The 21,206-nt window shown below is 41.2% G+C and overlaps 3 protein-coding genes across 4 annotated transcripts; all 3 read left to right on the top strand.

Annotated features, from left to right (window-relative positions):
- The first annotated feature begins 4,930 nt into the window (after positions 1-4,930).
- On the top strand, positions 4,931-8,645 carry pus1 (pseudouridine synthase 1). Its single transcript, XM_024382221.2, has 6 exons — positions 4,931-5,108; positions 5,773-6,005; positions 6,820-6,957; positions 7,152-7,254; positions 7,567-8,264; positions 8,462-8,645. Exons 2-6 carry the CDS (start codon positions 5,805-5,807, stop codon positions 8,498-8,500), a joined length of 1,179 nt encoding a protein of 392 aa, XP_024237989.1. The 5' UTR covers positions 4,931-5,108; positions 5,773-5,804; the 3' UTR covers positions 8,501-8,645.
- Positions 8,646-8,941: 296 nt separating this feature from the next.
- On the top strand, positions 8,942-15,873 carry noc4l (nucleolar complex associated 4 homolog). The gene is made up of 15 exons (XM_024382222.2): positions 8,942-9,121; positions 9,288-9,408; positions 10,824-10,930; positions 11,829-11,936; positions 12,122-12,271; positions 12,496-12,598; positions 13,521-13,555; positions 13,658-13,708; positions 13,808-13,919; positions 14,158-14,218; positions 14,473-14,583; positions 14,710-14,873; positions 15,047-15,129; positions 15,232-15,345; positions 15,602-15,873. Exons 1-15 carry the CDS (start codon positions 8,969-8,971, stop codon positions 15,725-15,727), a joined length of 1,599 nt encoding a protein of 532 aa, XP_024237990.1. The 5' UTR covers positions 8,942-8,968; the 3' UTR covers positions 15,728-15,873.
- Positions 15,874-16,166: 293 nt separating this feature from the next.
- On the top strand, positions 16,167-18,940 carry LOC112220372 (vacuolar protein sorting-associated protein 29). Of its 2 annotated transcripts, XM_024382225.2 has the most exons (5): positions 16,247-16,272; positions 17,070-17,081; positions 17,831-18,022; positions 18,147-18,382; positions 18,535-18,940. In XM_024382225.2, exons 1-5 carry the CDS (start codon positions 16,270-16,272, stop codon positions 18,650-18,652), a joined length of 561 nt encoding a protein of 186 aa, XP_024237993.1. In that variant the 5' UTR covers positions 16,247-16,269; the 3' UTR covers positions 18,653-18,940. The 2 variants fall into 2 exon arrangements, with proteins under 2 accessions (XP_024237994.1, XP_024237993.1); XM_024382226.1 differs by lacking the exon at positions 17,070-17,081 and having other exon boundaries at positions 16,167-16,272.
- The last annotated feature ends 2,266 nt before the right edge of the window (positions 18,941-21,206 follow it).

Raw genomic sequence — 21,206 nt, 5'->3', positions numbered from 1 at the left:
GTACAGCTCCCACAATCTTCTTATTATCAATTTCTTTCAACCAATTATCAGTCATTTGTGCAGTGCAGTACATGTTGAGTGCCCTTCTCTATAAGAATGCTGAAAGTCTGTTGTTAATTTGTTTAACATTTGGTCAAACACAATTTTTTTCCAACAGTATGCCAAGAGCTGGCAGCAAGGGTATAGGTCTGCTGTTAGAACCAGTAAAGGCCACACTTGGGGAGTGGAATTTCTTTGGCTTCTGTCCAGACCTGAGGACAAAAACTTTCCTCTAGGCTCAGATTAAAGATATGACCGATAGGAGTGGCTATAGAGCCAGCTACCATCCTCAGTAGCTTTCCATCTAAGTTGTCAATGCCAGGAGGTTTGTCTTTATTGATCGATAACAATAATTTTTCCACCTCTCCCACACTAACTTTACAAAATTCAAACTAGCAAATACTTTTCTTTCATGATTTGTTTTTTTATATATGAATGTGGTGGCTCACTGTTCGTTGTTGGCATTTTCTGCCTAAGTTTGCCCACTTTGCCAATAAAGTAATCATTAAAATAATTGGCAACATCAAATGGTTTTGTGATGAATAAGCCATCTAATTTGATGAAAGATGGAGTTGAATGTGTCTTTCTGCCCATAATTTAATTTAAAGTACTTCAACGTTTTTTCCATCATTCTTTATATCATTGATCTTGGCTTCATAATACAGTTTCTTCTTCTTTTTGTTGAGTTTATTCACATCATTTCTCAATTTGCAGACTTATTAGCCACTCCTTTTGCCCCATCTCTTTCAACCATACAATTTTTTAATTCCTCATCAATCCATGGAGCCTTAACAGTTCTAACAGTCAGTTTCTTAACAGGTGTATGTTTATCAATAATTATTAATCACATCAGACCAACAAATATTGTTAACATCACCCACATAAGAGTCACAGCAAAATATTTTGTTGAATCTCTTAAACAGTATTTTAGGCCCAGCTTTTGGAACTTTTGCATTCCTGGATATAGCCGATACGGCTTTAGGTGTCTAAAAGCCTCACTGTCATCACTATCTGTATGCAGAGGATTCCCCCCAGATACTGGTATTATTAGGTCTGTGAGAGATGAGCCCCATGCTCTGATAGATATGGATGTGGATTCAACACAGGCCACCGCATTACCCATTAGGCTATCTATGGCCATATCAGGGTCTATTAGCATGTGCTGTGGCAGCTAAAAATAATACATTAAATGTTGTTGCAGAGTTCTATAAAGTTCTACTTTATTATTTTTAGGCCTATGTGAGTGTTTGATTCACATTTCCTGATATCATACCAACCAAGGGTGCAGGTTCCTGGACACAGGTTAAGACTAGGGGTGGCAGGTAGCCTAGTGGTTAGAGCATTGAGCCTGTATCTGAAAGGTTCTTGGATCAAATCCCAGAGCTGACAAGGTAATGATTGGTCATTCTGACCCTGAACAAGGCAGTTAACCTACTGTTTCCCTGTAGGCTGTCATTGTAAATAAGAATTTGTTCTTAACCGACTTGCCTAGTTAAATAAGAAAAATTGTCCTGGAATAAAATGCACACTCAATGCAGAATTGAACATGCTTTTTGGTCCAGGATAAATTGTAATCTATGTCCAGGAAACTGCCCCAAGAAGTTGAGTCTGTACAAAATCTTGTCAATGTGAATATCACCCCTGGGTTGTGAGTTATTCGGGGAGGTGGATTATAGTAGGAGATGGTTTCTGTCTCTTACAGCTGGCCTGTTGTCTGCCTGAGATTATGGTTATTTATAGACACTGTGATTAGTGTGTCTTTTCATACATCAACCCCCAATGAGGAAAATAGATAGAGTTTCGTGTAGACCTCTGATGGAAACAATAAAACAAGGGTCTGCAACTTTTCTGCCACGCCAGATAAGATGTAGGAGGGCTGACATTGTTCAGCTGATGTGGGGTTGTTATGGAGATCTGCCCATCAACTAGTCCCAGAGCTTTTAAAATGGGCAGTAGATGTTTAATGCACATTACTCCCATACAATGTAAAGGTTCATGTAAAAGCTTAAGGTAAATGGTGTCTTATTGATGTTCAGATGGACTGAAATCCTTCATGAACAGTGGGTCCCCAGTATTACTGTTGAGAGAGATAGAGATACAGACAGGCTGACTGTTGCAGACTTAACATCACGGTAAAATATCATGTCATGTCCATTATCTCAGATTTGAAACAAACAATAGAATATATTATCCCCCCCAGGCTCCCACCACCAACACACACACACCGTTTCCTACTTATTTTACCAAATGGTTTTACTTGTGTGGAAATGGAATGTGGCTGCTTGTGTTCTTTTCCCATATTAAGTCTGTTTGACAACTTCCTCTGGGCAGTTTGTCAGATGATCACCTTATAAGGTGCTGTGAAAAATTGGGAGAAAGAATCTGGTTTGACATAGAAATAGGGAAAATTCACTCTATTGATTAAGGATGATAATGCTGATTGATGTGTCATTCATGGCGTCTCTACATGTAGTAGACTTGTGACCTGTATACCACCATTAGACATAGGAGATGGTTGGGGGGGAATTGGGGGAAATGGTAAAAGAATAACATTTGTTATTATAACACACTGTCATGACAGGATTTAATCAAAAAGGTTATTTGCTATTATTCAGTGTCTTTGCTTACAAATTACGGATATGTCTTATTGTGAGATCTGGTGAGAGCTGTGAGGAGAGTATACTTCGCATTATAACATTAATCAAAAACCTTTGTGATTGTATTTGACCGAGGGTAGAAATGTACATGTGCAGCTGCAAATTTGATGGAATTGAGCCCTCAACTCTGACCCTTGCTTTTCATTGGCATACAGTATATCTGTGATGATCTACTGCACTCTAGTGGGCACAGATAGTGCATGAAAATAGGGACAGAGCTTGGGAGGATCTGCAGAGAAGAAACTTCCCAAATGCATCTGTGCCAAGCTTGTAGCATCATACCCAAGAAGACTCTAGGGTGTAATCACTGCCAAAGGTGCTTCAACAAAGTACTGAGTAAAGGGTCTCAGTACTTATGTAAATGTGATATTTCAGTATTTTTTAAATATATTTGCAAACATTTCTAAAAACCTGTTTTTGCTTTGTCATTATGGGTATTGTGTGTAAATGTATGTGGGAAAAAAATAACAATTTAATAAATATTAGAATAAGGGTATAACAATATGTGGAAAAAGTCAAGGGGTCTGTATACTTTCCGAATGACCTGTATATGCCCTCCAAAGAAAGGTTGGTGGCAGTGGCGTGTATTCATGGATGCCAAGGAAATGTATCCTTGGCATCCATGAATACTGTATCTCACAGGAGAAATCATCCGAGTGAGCGAAACAGCACACCTCTCTCTCTCTATGTGTAGGCCATCTATCTGATGTTGTCTGGGAACAAACAAGTATGACATTGTAGACCACAGCATTGAAGGGAAGGGAAGCCAGCGATCATCTGGCCTCCCTTGACAAAAAAACTATAAATAAATAGCCAATCAGCGTTGAGCTAAACTAAGCGATCTCAACTGTGAATGATCCTGGTGCACCAAAAAAAAGTGTCAAGGGAAGCCAACTTGGATTTGGTGTCAGTCCTATCAAATACCATTGAGATCATTCGTCATTGACAGAAAAACTTGTTGTTCTATCTCGTTGTGTTGTTGTCCTCCGGTGGTTAGCTTGCCAGCTAGCTAAAATGGTCCCTTTCCTAAATTAGCCATGGCTGGAGAAAGGGATTTGGACTTGTGCTTTTACTTTATCCTCTGTACTAGCCAACGATTATAATGCCAATTCTGATCCAACCATTATGTCATACATTGTTGTGCCCCTGGCCTGAGAGGATGGAAGTTCCCTTTGTAGCTAGATGTAGAAGGCTAATGTTAACTAGCTAACATTGCCCGAGAATGGAATTTAGGCTAGAGAGCAAGAATTTTAGCCAGGTAGCCTAGGACATTAAAAAATAAATACTTTACTGTATGACAGAGTGATAGACTGTTTCGTCAACTTGAAAGAGAGGAGGATGGCATTTGTGTTTCTCTACAAGTAGGGTGAGTCAACATGTTTTTCTACTTGCACAAACGCATGTGCACCCACACACACATGCGCACTCAAACAGAAATCAGAACCATGGACAGCCACATCATATTCAGCTTATGTTGATTGGACTAAATTGTTTTTGGTATCTTTTAGTTGTGACTGTATTAGACTAAGCAGAGGTGATTTGTGGATGTTGAAGTTGAAATGGTCCGAGAATAGTGGAGGCAGCTTCTGTTTTCTTTGCGACTTGCGGTAACTGTCTGTTGTTCTAAATTAATAGTTGTTTAGTGGTCTGCACATTTCGGATACATTAACTTGCTTGGCCATGCTGTAGGTGATGTAACGGTCTGTTACTATACATGCAATATTCTTTGTGTACTTCACTGGACAGAGGTTACTATCTGGTTTTGTGATAAAACATAGGTGTGGTTGAATTTATTCTGCCACTGTGTCTTCTTATTATCTTGGTCTTTAGGCCTATATATCATAGTTGTAAAGCATAGGAATTAACAGGTTATAGAGCAAACAACGCAATTATCACAACACAGGTTGTAATGTGGCTTGAAATCATCATCACATCTGGTTGGCAAGCATGTGAATAGTTTGTGTCTGGAGTGTATAGTAGATGAAATGGTGGGACATGTTATATTGTTGTATGTTGAAGAGAGGTGCAAGGCTATGGTTATTGAGTTTGGAAATGGATTTTAGAAGTTAGTAGGGCTCTTTTTTTCTCAGAAGTACTGAGTCAGGTAGAAGGATTTAGAAATGTGGAGCTTATGTTGTAAACCGTGATTGACCACACACTCCAGCACAGTAAGTGGCGGCATGCACCTTTAACGTTTGTTTGCGGAACCGCCATTATATCATAGAAGAAGAAGGAGAAGGTCAAAGTTGATTTTGCCCATGTGTGTCGCTGTTGCTGCCTGCAGTGATAGCTATCTAGCTTGTAAAGGGTTTCTCGCATTTTTGTTTCAGATTGTACAGCTGTCGTAGATGGATTAACTGCCAAAGTTGTGCTATAAGCTAGACGTATTTAACGATTTTTCGTGGATCACACGTGAGTCTCCTGCAAAGGATTTTTCCTATTTATTGCTGGTCATGGTAGCTAGTTAGCTGGCTAGGTAGCAAACCATAGGCAATTTGTATTTGTTGTGTGAGGAAGCTAGTTTGCCTAGCTGAATCGGTAACGATAGCTAGCTGGCTCCTATTTAGATCTTCAGAACTTAAAACATTATCATATGTCATTAAATTAACACTTGAGAAATGATGAATATTTGTCCACCAGTGTTGCGTATCAGAAGCAACAGTAAACCTAATTGAACGAAATGATCTGACTACTTTGGAAGAAAGTCAAATGAAGAGAATCCATATTGGTGTGGTGTTCTAATGTTCGTAAACTTTCATGTAATGATGACCATTAGCTCCTCCTCCTCCAGGCAGGAAGTCATGTAGATCTGAAATGATTGGATATGTTGTCTGTAGTGATTCTAGAGTACCTAGGGATAAGGGTCTAGGTATCGATTTCAGCCTTAAGCCCACTGCTGGATTTCATTTTAGAAGGTTGTTGTTCCCTCCGTTCTGGTCTCCTTCACTCCCCTTCTCAGATATGATTTTTTTTAGATATGAAGTGATTTATTAGGTCAAAGGAACAGGGTGGAAACTCTAGCTCTTAACTCACTCACAATACTATCCCTTTAACTAGCTATCTGTGTTTTCACCAGGTTGGCTTTACAAGTGTGCAGGGATCCGGTGGATGATGAGTGAAGAAGGGTCAGGAAATATGCTGATCAAGCCACTGAAACGAGTGGAGGAAGGAAATGGAGAGTCGGGTGAGAATGGACACATCAGAAAGAAGCTGAAGTCTGTAGAACCAACTGGCAATGAGAGGAAACACCCCAAAAGAAAAGTGGTCCTGCTTTTGGCATATTCAGGCAAAGGTTACTACGGTATGCAGGTTGGTATTAATCTTAATATTTTCATAAAGGGATGATTCAATAAAAATAGCTAGTCCTCCATTTAGGTGCAGCTTTCTAAATATACTCAACAAAAATATAAACTCAACATGTTGGTCCCATGTTTCATAAGCTGAAATAAAAGATCCCAGAAATTTTCCATACGGACATTTGTTTACAACCAAATTAGTGAGCATTTATCTTTTGCCAAGATAATCCATCCACCTGACAGGTGTGACATATCAAGATGCTTATGAAATGTTTGATCATTACACAGGTGCACCTTGTGCTAGCGACAATAAAAGGCCACTGTAAACTGTGCATTTTTGTCGCACAATACAATGCCACAGATGTCTCAGGTTTTGAGGGATCGTGCAATTAGAATGCTGTCTGCAGGAATGTCCACCAGAGCTGTTGCCAGAGAATTTTAATGTTCATTTTGCTACCATTGGAAATGCGTCCAACCGGCCTCACAACAGCAGACCATGTGTAACCACTCTAGCCCAGGACCTCCACATCTGGCATCTTCACTTGTGAGATTGTCTGAGACCAGCCACCCAGACAGCTGATGAAATTTCTGTCTGTAATAAAGCCCTTCTGTGGGGAAAAACATTCTGATTGGCTGGGCCTGGCTCACCAGTGGGGGGTTCTATGCCCACCCTTGGCTCGCGCCCCTGCCGGATCATGTGAAATCTATAGATTAGGCCCTCATTTCAATTGACTGATGTCCTTATATGAACTGTAACTCAGTAAAATCATTGAAATTGTTGCATGTTGCATTTAGATTTACTTAATCTGCTGTGTTTTGTGTTTCAGAGAAATGCTGGATCCTCCCAGTTCAAAACCATTGAGGATGAGCTGGTCACAGCACTGATTAAGTCTGGGTGCATCCCAGACAACCATGGAGATGACATGAAAAAAATGTCATTCCAAAGATGTGCGAGAACAGACAAGGTATGGGAGGCAAGCATGGAAAAGGCTTAGTAGCTGTCTGCCCAAATGCATCCCTTGAGCAAGTATCCTTACATTTGTTTTATACCTGAAGAAATTAAATGCACAGGAAAAGACATATACACTTTGTGTGGCCTCAAACACAAATTCATTGTTATTACCTTGCTTTGTGATCAGCTTAATTTGTTTTCTGTCAGGGTGTTTCTGCAGCTGGTCAAGTGGTCTCTCTAAAACTGTGGATGATTGAAGACGTAATGGAAAAGATCAACTCCAATCTTCCACCACAGATCAGAGTGCTGGGTGAGATCGCACTGCTTCCTGTCAAATGTGTTGGAGACAAGCCTAAAACCGTCACAAAGCAGCCTATGGTTCTTGTATAAAGACTAGGAGGTCTTGGTGGTCCCTTTTGGGAAGTAATTGATTCAAGGTGTTATGTGAAAATGTGTTGGACATACACTGACAATGCAATGTTGTTTGTCCAATGCTGTTTATTCTGCCTATTGGCTTGAACATATAATAAAAACAATTGATATCAAAAAGAAAACTTTAAAGACAAGAACGGTTTAGTTACCAATGTTGTTCTGCATCGTTTGTGATCTTTTGTCCCTATAGGTCTGAAACGAGTGACGGGGGGCTTTAATTCTAAAAACAGCTGTGATGCCCGCACATACTCCTACATGCTCCCCACTGTGGCCTTCTCCCCAAAGGACTATTACACCAACAATTCTGCTGCATTCCGCCTTGAGCCAGAGACACTGCAGAGAGTAAACCAGCTGTTTGGCAGCTACAAGGGCACCCATAACTTTCACAACTTCACCTCCCAGAAGGCCGCGCGGGACCCCAGCGCCCGCCGCTACATCACAGAGATGTCCTGTGGCGAGCCCTTTGTGCGTGGAGGCGCCGAGTTCGCAGAGATTACTGTGCGTGGCCAGAGCTTCATGATGCATCAGATCCGGAAGATGATCGGCCTGGTGATAGCTGTGGTGAAGGGCTATTCGGGGGACGAAGTGTTAAAGCGAAGCTGGGGTGAGGAGAAAGTGGACGTGCCCAAAGCCCCTGGCCTGGGCCTGGTGCTGGAGAAGGTGCACTTTGACAGGTACAACAAGCGGTTTGGTGGGGACGGCCTCCATGAGTGCCTGGAGTGGACTGAAGAGGAGCAGGCCATCTTGGCTTTCAAGGAGGAGCACATCTACCCCAGCATTGTGGAGACAGAGTGCAAGGAAGGGTCCATGGCTAGCTGGATGGCCACACTGCCCATACATGACTTTGAGGCAACTGCAACAGGAGCGCAGGATAAGGATAGGGAGCAGGTGGGTGAATACAACACAATTATATATTTGCCAGTTCAATTATCAGTGGTTCTTTGTCCTACAAAATGTTTAACATTATTAGATGAATCATCAACTATAAGCACTTAACACCCAGACCTCATAAAACCTGCTGTCTTTTTGGGAGGTGCCATCACCCTCCCTTTTTTGAAACTCATAAAACCATTTTCCATTTTCAGGATGATGAGGAGGGTAATAGATCAGATTCTGCACTTTGAAGTCTCTGGCAAGTGGAAAGACACCTTTTGCTTTGCTGTATCTCAAGAATGAGCTTTTGTTTTGCTATTGAAATGCATTGTCAGTAATGCCACTGATTTACTCAATAATGAAGACATTTTAATAAACATTTTTGTTATTTTTAAACCATTGTGTGAATCCTTTCTAGTAAAATATTTGTAACATTTATTTGTAAGGATTTGTTAGTTGGATGTGTTTCATGAAACAAACGCAAGTTGATAAGACATGTAGGTCTAAGACAGGGTGCAATGATAGGAATGATGGTGTTTTATAAAGCTTTCAATTTGTTTTGGAATGTCACATGTAAATTATGGAAGTACATTTGTTACAGTACAGCTAGAATATTTATTTTAGATATTTGGCCAGGCCCAGCACAGTATACACGCCGACCGCAAGGGGGCGAAATTAGAACGTAAAGGACGTCAACACTACCCTCATCTGGGGGAAAAATGGCGGCTTCGAAGAGGTGCAACGTGAGTTCGGAAAACTTAACCGTAAATGATGTGAAAACACCTAAAATAGACATCAACGGTAAAGTAGATCTGATTATTCAGAGCAAGAAACATGCCAACGATGTGTTCGACGTTCTTGAGTATCTTCAGGTATGTAACTTAACAGAAACGGTCTAATGTGCGTGTTCAATGTTAGCTTTGCCTCTTGGTTTTGGAAAGCTAGCTAGCCCCCCCCCATATTTGGCCCCATGGTTCTCATGGTGATTGACGATATATATTACATACCAATGCACATTCTCCCCACTTTCATCCTCAGTCAGAGAAAGAGAAGAACGTTGTTTGTGCGATTGATGGATGTACTAAACTGTTCAGCACGTTGTTGGAGAGGGGAGAGCTGTATGTTGGGAAACTGCCCAAAGAAGAGTTGTTGATTGGTGGTGAGTATCAGTTTTGCTCTGCAACTCCAGATCTGGCAACCAGAAAAAAGGTATACTAAAAATATATAAATGCAACGAGAAACAATTTCAACAATTTGACTGAGTTACAGTTCACATAAGGAAATTAGTCAATTAAAATAAATTCATTATGGTCTAATCTATGGATTTCACATGACTGGGCAGGGGCGCAGCCATGGGGGGGAGTCAGGCTCATCCACTGGGGAGCCAGGCCCAGCCAATCAGAATGGCTTTTTCCTCACAAAAATACTCCTCGGTTTCATCAGCTGTCTGGGTAGCTGGTTCTCAGACTATCCCGCAGGTGAAGAAGCCTGATGTAGAGGTCCTGGGCTGGCGTGGTTGTGAAGCTGGTTGGACGTACTGCCAAATTCTCTAAAACAACGTTTGAGGCAGCTTATTGTAGAGAAATGAACCTTCAGTTCTCTGGCTACAGCTCTGGTGGGCATTCCTGCAATCAACATGCCAATTGCATGCTCCCTCAACTTGAGACAGCTGTGGCATTGTGAAAAAACTGCACATTTCAGAGTGTCCTTTTATTGTCCCCAGCACAAGTTGCACCTGTATAACGATCATGCTGTTTAATCAGCTTCTTGATATGCCACTCCTGTCAGGTGGATGGATTATCTTGATACAGGAGAAATGCTCACTAACAGGGATGTAAACAAATTTGTTCACACAATTTGGGAGAATATTTTTTTCTGTGTGTGTGTGTGTATGGATCATATCTGGGATCTTTTATTTCAGCTCATTTAAAAAAACATTTATTTCACCATTATTTAACCAGGTAGGCCAGTTGAGAACAAGTTCTCATTTACAACTGCGATCTGGCCAAGATAAAGCAAAGCAGTTCGACACATATAGCAACACAGAGTTACACATGGAGTAAAACAAACATACAGTCAATAATACAGTAGAAAAATAAGTCTATATACAATGTGAGCAAATGAGGTGAGATAAGGGAGGTGAAGGCAATAAATAGGCCATGGTGGCAAAGTAAATACAATATAGCAATTAATACACTGGTAGATTTGACAAAGGAGCAAAATAAATAAATACAGTAGGGGAAGAGGTAGTTATTCGTACAATTTATAGATGGGCTATGTACAGATGTTGTGAGTTGCTCTGACAGTTGGTGCTTAAAGCTAGTGAAAGCTCATGAAACATGGGACCAGCACTTTACATGTTGCGTTTTATATTTTTCTTCAGTATTTTTGTGGCATTTCCTCACCAAGTACAAGGACAACGTATGTAGTCTGTTTGGGAAAGTCTTTTATTCATTTACATCTATAGAGTTAGACTTTGCAACAAAAAAAAAATATATACCTTTAGGTGTCTTGTATCTCTATGTTGCTTGGGCCTCAGGCTATGCCGGTGACTGACTTTTTGTGTCCTCGCAGGTGATCGCAGTGCGGATGAGAAGTACTGCATGTTCATGCGCCACCGATACAACAGTTGTTTGGAGCTGCTGCTGGAGCACATCAGCCATGAATCATACCAGATTAAGGCGAGTTACTTTTTTGTCAACACAAAGTTAATTGTTAGGGCCAGGAGGGAAGACTGGCCTGGCCCCAGTTCAGTTTGAACTCTTGCCTACTCCTTATCACTCAATTTCATAAGGAGTTTGCGAGAGAACAGAAACACTGGCAACCAGGCTAAGAAAACTCTGGGCCCTATTTAGTCCCAATTGTGGCACATAGGGAAAAAAAAAAAACTAAATGTTCCTTGTCGGTCACAAATGTTGTATAAAATTATATTTGAACGTACTCTGCCGATTGGCGATCAGGTTTGTCCTTCAGTGGGTTGAAATTTTACACAAAATATCCACAGGAAACTATTATTAAAACGACTTCAAAACGCAAGTCTCAGTCTGTGGCAATCAAGAGTTGTTTGCTGTTGACCTAAAGCACGCGCACAGGACGGAAGTACATGCACTTAATGCATTCATACTAACTGAAGTCTTGCAGGTGTTTACATGGTTTTGCACATGTGCTCGGGGTATACATTTCAACAGCAGTACTGGCACTCTAAAAAGTCTGGTAAGTAATACTTTCCTGTGGATATTTTGTCAAAAATGTTGACCCACTAAAGGACCAACTACAACTGTTTAAGTAAGTTAAAATGTTATTTTATTTAACATTCTGGCTTGTAATTAAACTTTTTGCAGTGCTTTGTTTCAGACTGTATACCAGTATTTGGTATCTCAGTCTGATTTAGGTCCAAGAATAAAAGGTCAGCTGCTTCATACGTTCTGATTTATTAGGGCCTGGTGTTTGGTCACACGGTAAAGAAAAACCATTGGTCCTAATCATTAGTGACGTGTGTGTGAAATGTACTTATTTTAAATGGAGGATTTAGTCAAATGTTGTGTGTTTGGGCTGACGATGCTATTTATTCCGATGCAGGAGAGTGCCCTGTGTGCACTGATGCAGTTTGCCTCCATGGAAGGAAAGTTCCCCCTCCAAGACTTGGACTGGAGTGAACACTACAGCTTCCCAAGAGAACTCATCCAGGTAGGGGTGTCAATTAAATATTTATTCAAAGCAACATAGTCATGTGTGCAGACATTGTTAGTATGGGTGGCACCAGCGGGAATCGATCCCACAATCCTTGGCGTTACAAGCGCCATGCTCCACCGACTGACCCACACCTGTTACATTGAGATTCTGTCTGTAACGATCCGTTGCTCTGTGAACAGGCAGTGGTGGAGCGGCTGCTCTCTCAGGACGAGGATATGGCGCTTCTCATCTCCAGATTTCAGAAGTACATGGATATGGAGGATGTGCGTTACTATGTCATGAGCTCTGTCCGTGACAACGTGGGCAGGGTGATGGACAAAACCAAAGGGGTAAGCCCCGCCAGGACTGGTGTCTGTTTGGAGGTTCTAAATGAGATGGTATATTGTAACTTGTTTAGGTGTTTGTTCTATAGCAGTTATGTATTTTTAACATTCTTCACTATTTTGTCTTTAATCACCTCAGTTGACTTGTGCTCCACGCCTTAGCTCAAGTGTTGGGCTGTCATATCTGACTGATGTTGTTTGTTTAGAATGGTCTTGTCTTGTCTCTTCAGGCAGTGATGCCCATTTACCAGAACAACGTGTTCACACTGCTGTCCAATATCAACATGCCTAGCCAGGAGTCAGAACTCACCAACTACCTGGTCAAACAGGAAGGTCAGCCTGCTGTTTTGCTCTTATTCTATATATTAAAATGAAAACAATGCATTTTTAATAACTTGTATGGAACATGTTCTTAAAATTGTCCATATTTTTCAATGGGGAAGGTGCATAAAGATGGAGGCCCCCCATGTACTTAGCACAAATGCTTAGTTCGCCATATTGTACATTGCTCAGTTTTTTTTACAGCATTAGCACAGTATACATGGCCCGAATTCTAGCTCCAAGACAGTAGCAATTTGAAAAAAAGTAAATTGTGCTGGTTTACTGCTACATTGAACCATGTCGTGCGCCGTAATTTAAGAACTCTGTGGGTAGTGTTAAACAATGATGTCATTTCTGAATTCCTCCATCTTTATGCACCATCACCATTGTTGTGCAAAGGTGCCATTAAATTATCCGAGTGGCTGAGTTGCCAAATTCTCTGGATGCCTCTTCAGCTAAACACCTGAAGCTTCTGTGTATGCGTGGGATTCTCTAAGCACAGATGTGTTTTAGCCGCTCAGGAGCGATGATCGGACGTCTTTGTCTGGTGTAGCCGGCAACCTTCGACATGTTGTAGAAAAGATGATTTAACAAACTTTGTCTGTTGTAACAGTAGGCTATTATAAAACGTAAGCACAACAGACACGCAGTCTAAATAGGGATTTCATGTTATTTTTTCATCGTCATTGCAAACATTGGCGAGGCAGACAGGCAGTCAAAGTTGTAGTGTGTTTTTGGGGGGAGGGGGTTAAGTGAGAAATGTGAAGGGAGGGTGAGCAGCAGCTACGGAGAAAAGGGTGTGCGTAAAAGAACACATACACAGAACGTGATTCGGTTCTTTAGCTCTAGGGAAGAAGCTTCCAGACTTCCTTCTGTTGCGCAGCCTCAGCCTCAACTTATTGTGTGATTGTTTGCCGCTTGGTTCATTTTACAGCTAAACATGAAGACTGGAAAGCAGCCAAACTAAAAGTAAGCAAAGCCCCCTATCATCTGGAGAAAACATGCTTTTTGTGTCTCATGATTTAAAGTATTGCTATAATGTGAATGTAATGATTCTCTCCTTCCCATCAGGAACACAAGCGTACCTTTGAGCGGTTGTGGCTCGGGTTTCTGAAGTATAAGGTATAAGATCCACTTTAACATATAGACCACCTTTGAACTTGTCTTTTGTTCCAGTCTAGAGTCCCAGATTTTCAGTCTCATGTCTTTCATACCCTGTAGTTGCCCAGCAACATGTACAAGAAGGTGCTGGTGATCCTCCATGACTCCATCCTGCCCCACATAAGCAATCCCACACTGATGATCGACTTCCTGACTGCAGCCTATGATGTTGGTGAGTTGAGTTTCCATAGTTTGTCACCTATAGACCAATCTGACTAGATGCCACACTGTACTGAAAGAGAAGAGTACTACCAGAAATATATTATTTGTGGTGTACTGTAACCATAAGTGTGTTAGAACGTCTGTAATACAGCCATACTCATCACCCACAGTGGCATTCTGTGTAGCTTTATTTTGTACGACTGGGAAAGTTAATTCCTTGTATATTGTTTTTTTCTGTGTCTGTACAGGAGGGGCAATCAGTCTGCTGGCTCTCAATGGCCTGTTTGTGCTCATCCATCAGCACAACCTGTGAGTATTCCACACTCTTAGTGCAGAAGGTACTGAACCAGCAAACATTGTCTTCCTCAGCTTCTGAAGGTTTAGGTTTTTGCATTGGATGCAAACTATTTAAACAGAGGTAGACATTACCCACTATCATAGGAACAAAAAAAACCTGGTCCTAGCTATTGAATATTTTAAAGTTGGAGTTACTTTCCCTCAACACTAGAGTCATGTGACTATTCTAGTAATAACCATTTAAGTGTGTGCCTGTGTGTTTGCAGAGATTATCCCGATTTCTACAAGAAGTTGTACAGCCTGCTGGAGCCCTCTGTTTTCCATGTGAAGTACAGAGCACGCTTCTTCCACTTAGCTAACCTCTTCCTCTCTTCCACGTAAGACCTCTCTGTCATGATCACTCCATTAACTATCAATGACTGGCATTTTATCATCACACTTTCTGTAAATCAGTTAACAGTTATCAACTATTTGTCCATGGTGTCTTTTTTTTCTTTCTCCAGTCACTTGCCAGTCTACTTGGTGGCAGCATTTGCCAAGCGTCTGTCCCGCCTGGCCCTCACGGCGCCACCTGCTGTTCTGCTCATGGTACTGCCCTTCATCTGCAACCTGATCCGCCGCCACCCTGCCTGCCGAGTCCTCATTCACCGGCCTAGTGCAGCAGACGGTAAGTGTCCCCATTTCACCCCATACATTCACCTGTCTGGAGATGGGAATGAATTCATTTGATTATGATGATAATGTTGATGTGGTGGTTTGACATATAGGCTAGGTCTTAAAAGGGCTTTCCAATAGATAGGTTGTTTGACATGGCTTGTCATTTCCTGTGTGTTTGGACAGAAGCCTGTGACGACCCCTACCTGATGGAGGAGGAGGACCCCTCCCAGTGCCACGCCCTGGAGAGCAGCCTGTGGGAGATTCAGGTGTGTAGGGGAATCCAGAGAAACAAGAACATGATACATAGAGATGAACACAGCCAAACTCACTGTGCTCTTCACTTTCCCCTCCTGCTCTCCTGAGTGTAGACCCTGCAGAAGCATTACCACCCTGATGTGGCCACGGCTGCCATGGTGATCAACAAGCCACTGTCACAGCAGGAGGATGCCATCAGTGAGCTGCTGGAGCTATCCACCTATGAGGTGAGGTGACATGACCAAACTCTGAATGTCCTTTCGTCCACTTTTTGGTCCTCATGGTGATTCACATTCCCAAGTGGTTTTACTTTGTTGGTGAGGATATTAATCTCATTTGTAATGTGTAATGTCTTATCATTTGTTAGCATGTTACTTTGTCAGTGTATTGGTGTCTGTCACTGTAAATTGTGTGCATACATGTGTACATGCATGGCTTTGATCATGTGGTTGATGGAATGTGGCTCTGTGTCTGTGCACACAGCTGATGGAGCGGGACCTGAAGCATAAGCAGAGCAAGACTGTGCCGCTGGAGTTTGACCCTGCCACCCAGCTGCTGCAGGGCTCTGGGGGGGTGGGGGTGCTGGGCCTGAACTTCTCTCTAGAGTAGAGACAAACAACCCCAGGACACTCGCACACCTAGCTCTCTGGACCTCACTGTCTCTCCCCCATATCCCCTTTTCATTCCACATCCACGATTACATATTTCTGTTTGGAATTAGTTGTACCCCAATAAACCTTTCTAGAAAACTGTGAGCTGTGTTTATAATTCAGGCTTATTGTCAGATAAGATTTACAATGTTTTGTAGCTGTTGACTCATTGGTATGAATGTCTGCAATCTCTGTGAGACTGATATAATTTTATACAGAATTTAAATAAGGTTTGACATGGAGGGAGTAGCACTTGAAAGATACATTCACAACTCTATGCATTATGTCTATAATGCATTCGAATGGGGGCATTGAGATAGAAAGTAAAGCAATGAATTTTAAAAAAATGGCAGGAATCCACCTTGCTCACATTCGAGTATGTTCTACATTGGCCTCCGTAAGATTGCTCGGCATCCATTGGCTGATTGCATGACTTACTCATAACGTCATTACGTTTTCTTGCGTAGCTGCTTCCTGAAGCCCTACACAGCAAAATAGACTATGGTAAGTGAAAATAAAGTAAATATTAGATTTTTTTTTACCTTGTTTATTTTTCGTGAACATTGCTTGTATGTGGATGTATGGACTAATTGCGTTGTGACCGTAAACTCTTATCTCTAGATCCCAGCATATAAAGCATGTTGGTCTGCTAGCTAGCCCGAGATGGATGAACGATGATCACATGACAAAAAAGTGGTCTGAAAAACAACGCAGTACTTGCTCAAATCAATCACCCTTTCAATCTGCATTGGGTTCTACTTTAAATTTGTCATTGTCTGTGAATCTGTGTGATGAGATTGAGTTTGCTCGAGTAGCTAGCTAACGTTAGCTAATTTCCTTCTCCATGTCTCAGCTAGCAGGTGATTTCTTCATTTTCTCTGGTAGTTTAGCTACCACCATGTCATTTCTCATGCCTACTCATCGCAGCAAGTTAGGTATTTAAATTCAGTCATTTTAGTTTTATTTAAACTTGATGGACCGTTTGACATTTTGTGTCAGTGCACAAACCTAACGTTAGTGTTTGGTAGGGGCACTACTATAATCACTCACGCTATAATTATGATCTTACTTGCAACCCACTAACAATTAAGGATATCATCTATTGTCACCTTACTAACACTTATTTGTTTGGAATGTTTCCTTAATTTTTTATTTAAGTTTTCACTATTTTCCCACCTGGTTTTATTTTTTCCTTTCCTATCTTTGATCTTGCTTCATGTCAATCTCTCCACACACATCCTGCTTCCCACCCCTGTTACCCACCCTACCCCTTCTCCAATCTTCTTCTACTCTGTATTCAGGCTGGTCACCGGGTAAGTGCACGCTCTCTGTGTTGGAACCTGTACTCTGCCTGTTCTACCTCTTCTGGAGGCTTGTTTTGCAGACTAATGGAGGGATGCCTGTCATCGTAACACCCCATACCTCGCTAAACTCTAAGGGTTAGCCTTATAATGATGTCCTGGTAATAAAGACATTTTCCATGCTAACACACATACACACCAAGAATGTTGCCATGCATTCAGGTGAGGTTATTGAGCAATCTGTTTGTTTTTAGAGTTGCCTCTAAATGTATCAAACTGTTATTTTGGGTACACACCCTTTGCTGGATGGTTGGTGATGTAGTATGACCTTTCCTATGTGTGATGTGGAAAAATAAAGACTCCTTAATTATTTGTTCGTCGCTGTTCAGACAAACTGATATATGTGGGGATAGAGTATTCTGCGGAATGGGACAATAAGCTTTAGTCCTTGATCAAATTGGCAACAATCTTCTAATTACCATGGACTATTGATATACCCTACTCGAGAACTTCGTTATCTTCCAACTCAAGGACCAAAGTTGTGGCATTTTTAAGATGAATTGAAATTCAATACGACAGACTAGTTGAACATTTGCAAGTCACATGTTGAATTTCATTTCCTGAGTTGACTGAGTTGAAATGGTATCGACTCAACTTGATGTCATCCTCCTAATGGACAGCCTACATTTTGTAAGTATGACAGAGCTCCCTCCTGTAACTGCCAACATATCTCATCTCTCCATCCACTGTTTTGATGCCAGTTGGTCCTGGTGTTAGGTGACCTGCACATCCCCCACCGATGCAACACCCTACCAGCCAAGTTTAAGAAGCTGTTGGTGCCAGGCAAGATCCAGCACATCCTCTGTACAGGAAACCTCTGCACCAAGGAGAGCTATGACTACCTGAAGACACTGGCTGGGGACGTACACATTGTCAGGGGAGACTTTGATGAGGTTTTTATATCCGCTTCCCTTATGCTTTAATACATGATCCATTATATCAAAATGTATGTATAATCTTTTAATAGTTAAGGAAAGTGGATGAGCTGTGGTGTTTTCTGCCTTCTCTTCCCTATAGAACCTGAACTACCCGGAGCAGAAAGTGGTGACAGTAGGTCAGTTTAAGATCGGCCTGATCCATGGGCACCAGGTGATCCCCTGGGGGGACATGGCAAGCCTGGCCCTGCTGCAGAGGCAGCTCGACGTCGACATCCTCATCTCTGGACACACACACAAGTTTGAGGCCTTCGAAAACGAGAACAAGTTCTACATCAACCCTGGCTCAGCAACTGGAGCCTACAATGCACTGGAAAGGTAATGGTGGAATTTCTACAAATTAAGCCGTTGACATATTTATTGGGTAATTTAGCAGATGTTTTTAAAGTGACTTGGTAAGTTGCTAACTGCTAGCATTACACTGGTGTGTAAACATGAGCATTCCTCTCCCCTGTTTGGCTTCTCCTCAGCAACATCATCCCATCTTTTGTATTGATGGACATCCAAGCATCCACAGTGGTGACGTACGTATACCAGCTCATAGGAGATGACGTCAAAGTGGAGAGGATTGAGTACAAGAAATCCTAAACCCAGGGCTGAAAAGGGAGGGGTGAGGCAAGGGGTGCCGTCGTTCAGTGTATCGTTTCATTCCTTTCTACCTGCAGCTCCAACTACATAACCACAAAAAAATGCTCTACCATAACTGTTTGCTAACTTAACTCTATCAAGAAATGTATAATATTTTATGTCATCCGCATTGGCATGTGTTCCACCCACCATGTGGTGTCTGTAAAAATAAATTTAAAAAATGCAATTGTCACACGCGTTTGCATAATGTCATTCAAATAAATATTTGGTGCCACTTTTTGAATTTTATGTATTGTCATGTAAAATGTCTTGTAAGTACATGTAGCTCCATGGCCTTTTATTTTCCTGTAGTGAGCCTTCTCTTACTAATTTCACCCACAATAAGAATCCCATTTCATTCTCAGCCACCTGTTCCTATTAAATTGTAAGACAAAGAAAACACTTTTAGGGAAACTTAAGGATTTTGGCAATGAAGTATGCTAGCAGATACCCATAGACTTCCAGTCATTGCGCTAATACTAGTTAGCATTGGCTCGCGAAACTTGACACAGAGACATAAAATGATATCCACAAGATCATCTGACTCTGGGGAAGTAGATAACAGGCCTCATTGCCAACATTCCGAAGGATCCCTTTAACACTTAAAGAAAATTACACCACATGTAAAAACACTGAAAACAAATGAGCAATGCAGTCATATGATTGAGAATAAGTCATCTTGCTCCCCCATAGACAGTGAGCTCATGCATTCACTCAGTCATCAGCCATTTAACTCCAGGTTGTCTTTTTATGAACACTGATAAAGGCACAGATGTAAGCATGGAGTAAAAAACTACTATAGTCCTGCTTTTTGGATTTCCTGTCTTTTGACACAGAATAACCTGGTGATGTCCTGTAGGATTAACCACAGGCAAAAAAAAGGACAGTTTTTGACATCAGATTCTAAAAAAGTAAACGCCATACACCTCATTTGTTGATTGGGGATATTTGGTAGAATGGTTTACCCATATGTCCTTCGGTCCACAATGTGGTCGAGGCGTGGTCTTGCTGTGAATTTTGGAATGATGTTAATTTATCTCATGACTTAACATGGGTGTTCATCCAACCTCTGGATGCACATCTAGGACTCGGTCCTTCTCCCTTATGAAACCTACAAAAAAAAAATGTGAATCCTATGAGCACTTTTCTTATGCCTCAAACAGGTATGACCACCAATCTTAAACATCATCATCATTGTAGTACTTCACTGTCCCACAACCTCCTTGTAGGATGTGTCCACCATGGTTATAGAGTAACCCCTAGTTTTCCCTGTCCTGATGCATCTGTGAAGCACATTTTAGGTCATGTTTCTGGATGAGTTTATGTGCATGCTCTGTAAGCATCAGCAATCGTGGATATGTAATGCTTCTGTCCTGGTGTCAGCCCCAAATGCTGTAGTCTTTTAGCCAAGTGTGACATGCCAGTAGCCTGCTGAATCTTTCACAGACGTGGCCCAGTGTTTGCATCGGGCCTGAATTAATTTGCTGCTTTTTGAAGTGGGAATCAATTCTTTAAAATCAATTTTCAGTAGTTCCAAGCTAGCGTTCCTAATGTCGTCTGACCCCACATGAACAGCATGAGCCCCCAGTGATTTGAGCCTTCCTAAGGCTTTAGGAAAACACTACAACATTATGCATTAATGTCAATATGGTTTTGCTTTCCTACTGAGACTAAGGGTCTGGTTGCCTTGGAGCTTGATGTTGACCAAGAGGAGTGGCCCTAGCAAGAAGAGGGGCTGTTACTCCAAGGGAAACCACTGAACACACTGCTGCCTGCCAATATGCAACATTCTTCATTTTGATATTTGAAATATTTTGATAAAGATGTTCCTCACTAATATACTTGCTGTTTCCACATAATTCTAGTGCTTATTGGTCATTTTGTAATCTCAGTTTTCTCGCAAATTAACGCGCTGCCACAGTCCCCGTTAGAAAAACTCGTCTCAGATTGCAATCTACACATATCATGATATTGAAAACATGTTTTTCCTAAAGTTACCTCTCTTTGAATTATGAAATTCTACAATAGAAAATAGGTATTTTCATTGTCTGGTTAAAGTCCTTGAATTGACCTATTGAATGTATTTATTGACGAAGTGAATTTACCTATTCTATTCCTTTATGTTATTGTTAAATTTAATTGAACGCTATAAACGAATGTAATCTATAACATTTAAATATAACATTTAAAATAATTAATTGTACTATTTCAATAAGGGACATAGACACATGATTAGAAACGTGCAATGTAATTTGTCCTATATAGTGTTCAAAGCAGATATTATTGGAAAATGACATCAAGACCATTATTGCACTGAGACAGCCATACATTTTTGGCAAGATACCATCATCGTGTTTCATCCGATGCACTCTGACATAGTCTTGGCATTTTCAGCAAATATCACCTGTTTTTTCATTCAAAACCAGAAGTAGCAATAATATTGACTGACAAAATCTAAGTTGCTGTCGATTCTTGACATTCTTGACATTGGCGTACATTTGTACGCATGCGTGAA

The sequence above is a fragment of the Oncorhynchus tshawytscha genome, linkage group LG20, assembly GCF_018296145.1.
Source record: "Oncorhynchus tshawytscha isolate Ot180627B linkage group LG20, Otsh_v2.0, whole genome shotgun sequence".
Taxonomy (NCBI): Eukaryota; Metazoa; Chordata; class Actinopteri; order Salmoniformes; family Salmonidae; genus Oncorhynchus; species Oncorhynchus tshawytscha.
The sequence above is the reverse complement of the archived record's forward strand: the minus strand, read 5'-3'. Positions and strand labels throughout refer to the sequence as shown.

Coding starts and splice junctions, on each gene's coding strand:
- LOC112220372 (XM_024382225.2), top strand. Junction 18,023..18,146: donor TCAGGGGAGACTTTGATGAG/GTTTTTATATCC, acceptor TCTTCCCTATAG/AACCTGAACTACCCGGAGCA. Junction 18,383..18,534: donor GCCTACAATGCACTGGAAAG/GTAATGGTGGAA, acceptor GCTTCTCCTCAG/CAACATCATCCCATCTTTTG.
- noc4l (XM_024382222.2), top strand. CDS start 8,969: ATGGCGGCTTCGAAGAGGTGCAACGTGAGTTCGGAAAACTTAACCGTA. Junction 12,272..12,495: donor TGATGGACAAAACCAAAGGG/GTAAGCCCCGCC, acceptor TTGTCTCTTCAG/GCAGTGATGCCCATTTACCA. Junction 13,920..14,157: donor GACTGCAGCCTATGATGTTG/GTGAGTTGAGTT, acceptor GTGTCTGTACAG/GAGGGGCAATCAGTCTGCTG.
- pus1 (XM_024382221.2), top strand. CDS start 5,805: ATGATGAGTGAAGAAGGGTCAGGAAATATGCTGATCAAGCCACTGAAA. Junction 6,958..7,151: donor GATGTGCGAGAACAGACAAG/GTATGGGAGGCA, acceptor GTTTTCTGTCAG/GGTGTTTCTGCAGCTGGTCA. Junction 8,265..8,461: donor AGGATAAGGATAGGGAGCAG/GTGGGTGAATAC, acceptor TTCCATTTTCAG/GATGATGAGGAGGGTAATAG.